This window comes from Pongo pygmaeus, chromosome 18, assembly GCF_028885625.2.
Source record: "Pongo pygmaeus isolate AG05252 chromosome 18, NHGRI_mPonPyg2-v2.0_pri, whole genome shotgun sequence".
NCBI classification, from domain to species: domain Eukaryota; kingdom Metazoa; phylum Chordata; class Mammalia; order Primates; family Hominidae; genus Pongo; species Pongo pygmaeus.
In genome coordinates this window covers 3429825-3439147 of record NC_072391.2, presented here as the reverse complement: position 1 = coordinate 3439147, position 9323 = coordinate 3429825, and the positions used below count along the sequence as shown (strand labels likewise).

The following is a 9323-nucleotide window of genomic DNA, read 5'->3' as shown; positions in this document are numbered from 1 at the left end:
TGGGAAAAATTATAGTGTATGTTTCCCATCTGGAAACATGCCTTTCTATTTATTAGAGTATTATATTCCTGTGAAAATTTTTCTAATTATCTTCGCTTGTTTTACACAATTTTGTTATTGTTTTTTCCATTATATTTTTATAGTTGATTATTGCTTTTACATGGGAAAGTTATTTTTAATTATATATTTGTATAATTAGTCACCTCACTGAATGTTGTTAATTTTCAATAGTTTCTTGGTTTAGTTCTGTTACAACTTTTGGTAAAATGACACCATCTACAAAGAATGGTTTTGTTTCTTGCCTTCTGCCTATTGGTCTTTTTTGTTTTGTTTGTTATTAACATGTAATTCTGAGGTTTCTTGTTTTGGCACAAAGCATTCTGAAAGAAGGACATTCTATGATACAGTTCAGTCCTGAATCATAATTTAAAAACAACAAATCCTCCACAACAGAGAAAGGCCACAGAAAAACTGTCTTTACCAACATTGTATTTCAGGCCAACAGGAGGTACCCTGTAAAGCCAGCAAAGCCAACAAAACTGGCTGCCCACAACGTTATTCGCTTATTTGAAAGTCTGGCCAGTGCACTAGGACTGGGATCCTGAACTGTGTTTCTGGAGTCGGCAGGCTGTTACCATGTGCAGGGGACCTGCCTGTACACCCAGAAAAGTAGCTGCCAGGCAGTGAGTGGTGAGAGAGTCTCCACTCACTCACTCTTTGGTACTGCTGCCCAGAGTCGGGTATTTTATCAGTCCTCATGCAGCCATGGCACAGTACCCGAGACAGTTAATTTTTTCTTTGAGACTGGCTCTGTTGCTAAGGCTGGAGTGGGGTGATCTTGGCTCGCTGCAGCCTCCCACCTGCTAGGCTCAAGCGATCTTCCTGCCTCAACCTCTTGAGTAGCTTTTTCTTTAAGTGTGGGTGGGTGAAGCCACCACAACCCACACCATCTCATGTGCAGGGGACCTGCCCCATGCATCCAGAAAAGTAGCTGCCAGGAAGTGAGTGGTGAGAGTCTCCACTCACTCACTCTTTGGCACCCCTGCCCAGAGTCAGGTGTTACATCAGTTCTCATGAAGCCATGGCACGGTACCTGAGACACTTTTTTCTTTAGTTGAGACTGGCTCTGTTGCTAAGGCTGGAGTGGGGCGATCTTGGCTCTCAGCAACCTCCGCCTCCTAGGCTCAAGCAATCCTCCTGCCTCAGCCTCCTGCGTAGCTTTCTGTTCTTTTCAGTGTAGGTGGGTGAAGCCACCACAACCCACACTATCTCCTGGACTGGGGAGGTGCCAACGGTCAGGGTTGCCGTCAATCCGCACCCAATGTCCCAGAGGGCAGGACATGGGCTGCAGGGTTTCCTTCCGCAACTAGTGAGGCCGGTTGGGACTGAGAGGAGCGCTCCGACCAGGACCAGGGGCCGCACCCAAACGCGAGAGCCCCTGGGAAGTTGTTGGATGAGTAAGTTCTCTTACCTGAGGAGCCTGATCACCAGTTAAATTGAAAAAGTAAACAACAGTGAACAGTTTCGCAATATAGCGGTAGAGCGAGAGTTGGAAAATGTAAGAGACCAAAGATCCAACTCTGGTAGTAACTACACAAAATAGGCCAGGCGCAGTGGCTCACGCCTGTAATCCCAGCACTTTGGGAGGCCAAGGCAGGCGGATCACCTGAGGTCAGGAGTTCAAGACCAGCCTAGCCAATATGGTGAAACCCCATCTCTACTAATAATACAAAAAGTAGCCAGATGCGGTGGCAGGCATCTGTAGTCCCAGCTACTCAGGAGGCTGAGGAAGGAGGATTGCTTGAATCCGGGAAGCGGAGTTGCAGTGAGCCGAGACTGTGCCACTGCACTCTAGCCTGGGCTATAGAGTGAGATACCGTCTCAAAAAACAATTACTTTTAAAATCTAAAAAACAATATCAAGACGGCATGGTGGCATGTGCGTGTAGTCCCAGCTACTCTGGAAGCTGAGGTGGGAGGATTCCTTGAATCCAGGAGTTGGAGACCAGCCTGGGCAACTTACTGAGACCACATCTTTTTTTTTTTTTTTTTTTTTTTAAGAAACAGGGTCTTACTCTGTTGCACAGACTGGAGTACAGAGCTGTGATCATAGCTCACTACAGCCCTGAACTCGTAGACTCAAGAGATCCTTCCGCCTAATTCTCCCAAGTATCTGGGACTACAGGGACATGCCACCTCACCCACCTAATTTTTTTATTTTTATTTTTCTAGAAACGAGGTCTTGCTATGTTGTCCATGATGGCCTCAAACTCCTGGGCCCAAGTGATCCTCCTGCCTTGGCCTTCCAAAGCGCTGGGCTCATGCCTTTAAAAAGAAAAAAAAAAAATCAGAGTAAATGGGAGGTTGACTCCAGCATGACAGTGGGAGAGTGCCTGTAGTCCCAGCTACTTGGGAGGCTGAGGCAGGAGAATCTCTTGAACCCGCAGTGAGGGGAGATCCAGCCTGGGTGACAGAGCAAGACTCCATCTCAAGAAAAAAAAAAAAAAAAAAAAAGACAAGTGAATATAACTTCAAAGAAATGTGGACATCATTAAGTGCACCAAATACACACAATGGGAGTACCAGAAGGAGAAGAGAGAAAGGAGAGGAAAAAATTTTGGAAAAATAATGGCTAAACATTTCCCAAATTTATTTATTGATTTATTTATTTTTATTTTTTGAGACGGAGTCTCACTCTGTCGCTCAGGCTGGCGAGATCTCGGCTCACTGCAAGCTCCGCCTCCCGGGTTCACGCCATTCTCCTGCTTCAGCCTCCCGAGTAGCTGGGACTACAGGCGCCCGCCATCACGCCCGGCTAATTTTTTTGTATTTTTAGTAGAGATGGGGTTTCACCGTGTTAGCCAGGATGGTCTCGATCTCCTGACCTCGTGATCCACCCGCCTCGGCCTCCCAAAGTGCTGGGATTACAGGCTTGAGCCACCGAGCCCGGCCCCAAATTTATTAAAACATAATAACCTATACAAACAGGAAGCTTAGTAAACTTCAAGTAAGATAAACACAAAGAGACCCACAAACAGATGCATCATAGTAAAAATGCTGAATGTTGGCCAGGCATGGTGGCTCACGCCTGTAATCCCAGCACTTTGGGAGGCCGAGGCGGGCGGATCACAAAGTCAGGAAATCGAGACCATCCTAGCTAACACAGTGAAACCCCGTCTCAGTCATACAAAAAAAAAATAGCCGGGCGTGGTGGCCGGCGCCTGCAGTCCCAGCTACTTGAGAGCCTGAGGCAGGAGACTAGCGTGAACCCAGGAGGCGGAGCTTGCAGTGAGCCGAGATCGCAAGACTGCACTCTAGCCTGGGCGACAGAGCGAGACTCCGTCTCAAAAAAAAAAAAAGAAAGAAAGAAATGCTGAATGTCAAAGACAAGGAAAAAATAACCAGTTTCATAATTGGTCAGTTTTGTTATTTTCTGCAATCACTTTCTTTTTTTTTTTGAGACAGAGTCTCGGTCTGTCACCCAGGCTGGAGTGCAGTGGCGTGATCTCGGCTCACTGCAACCTCTGCCTCCCAGGGTCAAGCAATTCTCCTGCCTCAGCCTCCCTAGTAGCTGGGATTATAGGCACCACGCCACCACACCCGGCTAATTTTTGTATTTTTAGTAGAGACGGGGTTTTACCATATTGGCCAGGCTGGTCTCAAACTCCTGACCTCAGGTAATCCACCCACCTCAGCCTCCTAAAGTGCTGGGATTACAGGCGTGAGCCACTGCGCCTGGCCTACAAGTAAAATTCAAATCACGCTCTTAAATAGTAAATTTCCTTTATGTTTTAATTTAGAAATAGAATTATTAGTAAGAGTCTTTTGCTAGAGAACTTGATGGAGACATATAAAGTATTAAGATAAAATTGTGGAGACTATGTAGTGATTTGGAAAAGCTTTATTATAAAATGAAAGGTGAAAAACCAGGATATAAATCAGTATCTAAATAAAAATATATGTGTGCATTGACACAGAACAGAGTGTAAAAAAATAGATGTAGTTGATTGATATGGCTGGATATTTGGGACTGTGGAAGATATTTTTCTTGTTTAACTTACCCATATTCCTGCTGTAATGTGTGATATATAAAGCTTAGATAAGAAAATAAAAATAGCTTAAATGAGTGGCAGAATTAGGGCTTTCTGAAATGCTAAATAAATCCTCCCTTCAGCCAGGCACAGTGGCTCACGCCTGTAATCCCAGCACTTTGGGAGGCCGAGGCTGGCAGATCTCGAGGTCAGGAAATCGAGACCATCCTGGCTAACACAGTGAAAACCCATCTTTACTAAAAATAACAAAAATTAGCCAGGCGTGGTGACACGCACCTGTAATCCCAGCTACTCAGGAGGCTGAATCAGGAGAATCACTTCAACCTGGGAGACAGAGGTTGCGGTGAGCCGAGATCTCGCCACTGCACTCCAGCCTGAGCAACAGAACGAGACTCCGTCTCAAATAAAATAAAATAAAATGAATCCTCCCCTTCCTGCCCCAACAAATGTCTGATCTTTCCATCGGATGTGTTCATGTCAAGGTCTCTGTTGTGAGAAAGAGTAAACAACCCTGATAGGAGTTGGCCTGGCCCTCACAGCAAGGTTTTTGTGTTCAACATAGAGAATTTCACAGAACATCAGTATCAGATAAGGCCACACTCTGACTGTGCTAGAGAAAAACAAAGCAAGACCATTCTGTAATGATGTCTCAACACAAAAACATGAACATTGTCATAGCCACAAAAATAACCAAACATCACCCTGTGATGGTGATATGAGTGACTGCTGTTTCTTTGGCAATCACAGCTTTGGCCTCTTCTTTCCTTCTAGATAAAATGTATTAAGACACTCTTTCATGGCCGGGCGCAGTGGCTCACGCCTGTAATCCCAGCACTTCGGGAGGCAGAGGCGGGTGAATCACGACAGGAGATCGAGACCATCCTGGCTAACATGGTGAAACCCCGTCTCTACTAAAAAAAATACAAAAAAATTAGCCAGGCGTGGTGACGGGCGCCTGTAGTCCCAGATACTCAGGAGGCTGAGGCAGGAGAATGGCGTGAACCCAGGAGGCGGAGCTTGCAGTGAGCGGAGATCGAGCTACTGCACTCCAGCCTGGGCGACTGAGTGAGACTCTGTCTCAAAAAAAAAAAGAAAAGATACTCAGTCAGAATTATCTCTATTCTGTAATGGCATCTACTCCAGAGCACAGACTCATTCCTGACTCCTCACCAACATTACACAAGCAGAAGTCCTTTTTAGGACTCTTCTATTGAGACACCTCACTATTCCCGATGCTGTGTATTCTCCCTTGTTATATAATTAGTAAATCCAACTTATTCAACTACAGGTGTGTTCCTTCTAGGTTTTGGCAGGAGGGCATTGACAATTGGAATTGTCAGGTCATTTAAAGGATCTCTCTTTCCATCTTTAACCTAAAGAGTCTATATGAAGGGTTTCATTCTCCCAAAATAGATACCAGATGTTTCTATTATGAAAACAAATGCTGGCCAGGCGTGGTGGCTCACATCTGTAATCCCAGCACTTTGAGAGGCCAAGGCAGGTGGATCATTTGAGGTCAGGAGTTCGAGACCAGCCTGACCAACATGGTGAAACCCCGTCTCTACTAAAAATACAAAAAAAAAAAAAAAAAAAAAAAAAAAAAAAAACCTGTGGTGGCACACATCTGTAATCTCATCTACTAAGGAGGCTGAGGCAGGAGAATATCTTGAACCCAAAGAGGCAGAGGTTATAGTGAGCCGAAATCGCACGACTGCACTCCAGCCTGGGTGACAAAGAGAGACTCCGTCTCAAAACAAACAAACAAACAAACAATGCTAAGTTTCACACAGTAGAAAAAATAAACAGGATTATCTCAGAAATTAGCTCCTTCTAGGAATTTCTTAAGCCTATAACATTATTGAACAGAAAAAAATTTCACAGCAACCACTTTTACAAGAGCCCCTTTTATGTCCTTGTTCCTCAGGCTGTAGATAAAAGGATTCTTCATGGGAGTCACCTCTGTGAACATCACAGCAGCTGCTATATCTCTCTGAGCTGAGTGGGAGGATGAAGGGCTGAAATACAGAGACATGATGGTGCCGTAGAAGAGGAGAGGCACAGCCAGGTGGGAGCCACAGGTGGAGAAGGCTTTCCATCTTCCCTTTGTGGATGGGACCCTCAGGACAGCGCAGGTGATGTGTATATAGGAAGCCAGGATGCGAAGAAATGGGGTGATCATGACTAGGGCAGCCTCAGTAAGAATCATCACTTCACTGAGGTGTGTGTCTGAACAGGAGAGTTTCAGGAGGGGAGTCACATCGCAGAAGACGTGGGGGATGGTGTTGTCTGCACAGAATGAGAGTCGAGCCACCAGCAGGGTGTGCAGCAGAGCATTCAAGTCGGTAACCACCCATGATCCAGTGACCAGCAGGGCACAGAGCTGATGGGTCATCTTTGCTGTGTAATGTAAGGGGTGGCACACAGCGACAAAGCGGTCATAGGCCATCACAGCCAGAAGGTAATTGTCCATGTCAGCAAACACACAGAGAAAACACATCTGCGTGAGACAGCCAGAGAAGGAGACGGTTTGAGTCCCGAGTATGTGATTGGCCAGCATCTTGGGGACGGTGGTGGAGGAGAAGCAGATGTCCACAAAGGACAGGTTGCTGAGGAAGAAGTACATGGGGGTGTGCAGGCGGGAGTCTGTGCTGACGGCCAGGATGATGAGCAGGTTCCCCAGGATGGTGGCCAGGTACATGCTCAGGAAGAGCACGAAGAGGAGATGCTGCTGCTGGGGCTGCCTGGAGAGTCCCAGGAGGAGGAACTCGGAGATGCTCGCCTGGTTTGTCCTGCTCATGGGCCTGATCCCAGATGCAGATAAGACACAGACCAGCATTATAGAAGCTGAGGCTCTAGACGCAACAAATCAAGCTTCAACCATGGCCATGTTAACAAACCTGTATTAGGGTCGCTCGGTCAGGATCCACCCCTCGTCCCTACACCCCCAACTTCCGATGTCCAGTCCTGGATGATGTGGGTCCTTCTATACTAATTCTTTCAATTTTATAAAATATAACATAAAAACAACATGCAGACACATACACAGCCCTCCTGTGCTATTATGTAGGTCTCTTTTAATATTTCCAGGCTTTCTCCCACCCCCTAGTCACTCACAGAGGCAAAACAGCTGATTATTACTATGTCTACGTCAAGCTCCAGCTGATGGATTCAGGACTCTTATTATTTCTCCCTGGATGTCGCATATTTAGAAAAGGAGCTTTCTCAGCTCCACTCATTAGTCATATGTATATACATCTCTGCTGTTATAATTTTACCTTGAAGGAACTTAGTTAATGCTCCTAATTATTCTAAGGATGGCAAAGTCTTAGAAATACAGGCAAGTCCTGAGCAAGTGAAGAGCAGATGTTCATGGCCTTATCCCTCTGTGCAGGATGAATGTTTAGGAGAATCACAGACAGGTATTTACAGTAGCTTCCATGGCCATTGGGACTAGATTCCCTGAGAGTCTCATCAGAGACAAGCAGAAATGAATTATCCCGCCTATTTCTTGGTCCCTGTGGACCCAGCAATGATGACAAAGTATATTCTGTAACTCCTGGGTCAGAACTTGGAGATAAAGCAATCTTGGTGGAGATAAGTCCCAAAGAAAATTCACTGAGACCTCAAATTGCATCACTTTGCTGATCTGGGCTTATGTTTATAGGTTTGAAAAGTTGGTTATCAAAAAGTTGTTCTTCTTAACTTCCTAGCTCAGAAGCTGAGATTACAGCAGTGTTATTCTGAACCCTTCCTTTTTTTCCCATATATGATCATTTACTGCATTGACTTAATGATGCGTTTGCAGACAGAGATGCAGAGGCTGGGGTGGGGCACGGGTAAAAGGGTGGGGCAAGGGCAGGGGTGGGGCAAGGGCAGGGGTGGGGCAGGGGTGGCATTGCAGAGTTGTGCTTAATTTTTTTTTTTTTTTTGGAGACACAGTCTAGCTCTGTTGCCCAGGCTGGAGTGCAGTAGTGTGATCTTGGCTCACTGCAACCTCTGCCTCCTGGGTTCAAGTGATTCTCCCGCCTCAGCCTCCCAAGTAGGGGGGGACTACAGGTGCATGCCACCACACCCAGCTACTTTTTGTATTTTTAGTAGAGACAGGGTTTCACTATGTTGCTCAGGCTGTTCTTGAACTCCTGACCTCAGGTGATCTGCCCGCCTCAGCCTCCCAAAGTGCTGGGATTACAGCCGTGAGCCACTGGCCTGTGTTTAATCTTTTAAAGTGTTTGGTGTAAAGGATACCCTTTTTGTAATGGGAGAATATATCAGGAGATGCACAGCATTCCATGACTGAAGAACTCCATGTTCCTAAAGTAGACTTCATTTGGGGATGCCTTCCTAGCTCACATTGCGTCAGCCTTTTCTGAAAATGGCCCCCTAATCCATAGGGGTATGGACTCCAGCAGCCCAGTTTATACTCTATCATCCCCTTCCCAGTGAGGATTCATGATTGGAGTAGGGCAAATGGAACTGGGACTGAGGGCCCATGGATCATACTCACTGGGACTTGACCTGTCACAGGTAATCCCAGAAGGTTGCAACTCTCTTTTGGCTGACTTATAGATTGATAAAAATCAAAAGTCTATAGATAAGAGCAAAAGATGTAAACACATAGAGAGAAGAGCTGGAGAAAGCACTGATGGCTGTCCAGTTCATAGTTCAAGTCGTTTTCTAATGACTGGTTACATTCTGGCCTCATTCACAGTTCTTAGTTGCAAATAACAAAAACCAACTCTTGCTGAGTTAAGCAGGGAAGGATTTCATGAAAATAATAATGGATACCTTTCAAAAACACCGGGTAGCTGGAGAACCAGGCTCGGAAGACCACACAGCAGCTACAGTGAAAAAAATAATGCCAATGCTGCTGCTGCCTCCAAGCATAAATGTTGCTGCTCATAGTTTTGACACAGTTATCACTGGACATGGGGTGACACTAGTAGCACTGCTGCCACTGCTGCCCCAGGAATCCATCTTGCTGCAATGGCTACCACTGCCAGAAAAGGTTCGTCTTGATCTCTTCTTCTTTGTGCCAAAGGCTGAGTCAGCGGTAACTGATGGGCAGTCACATGCCCACATCTTTGGGGCAAGAGAGGGTGGGAAATCAGTTATTCTGGATTTCCTGTTTTATAAGAAATAAGTTATTTTCCCAATAGTTATGAGGCAACAGATTACCTAAGCTTTGGAAGGAGTTGCAGAAATTCAGAAGACAAAAACATGATAAATGCTCACTAAAATCCATCCCTTCAGTTGCATATGAATACACCACCCT

At 45.7% G+C, this 9323-nt stretch overlaps 1 protein-coding gene across 1 annotated transcript; it reads right to left on the bottom strand.

Annotated features, from left to right (window-relative positions):
- Window positions 1-5906: 5906 nt before the first annotated feature.
- Window positions 5907-6874, bottom strand: LOC129016332 (putative olfactory receptor 1F2). The gene has a single exon (XM_054455702.2). The coding sequence runs from the start codon at window positions 6846-6848 to the stop codon at window positions 5907-5909; it is 942 nt and encodes a 313-aa protein (XP_054311677.2). The 5' UTR covers window positions 6849-6874.
- Window positions 6875-9323: the final 2449 nt, after the last annotated feature.

What these genes read in the sequence shown, in the direction of transcription:
- LOC129016332 (XM_054455702.2), bottom strand. Translation starts at nt 6,848, where the DNA reads ATGAGCAGGACAAACCAGGCGAGCATCTCCGAGTTCCTCCTCCTGGGA.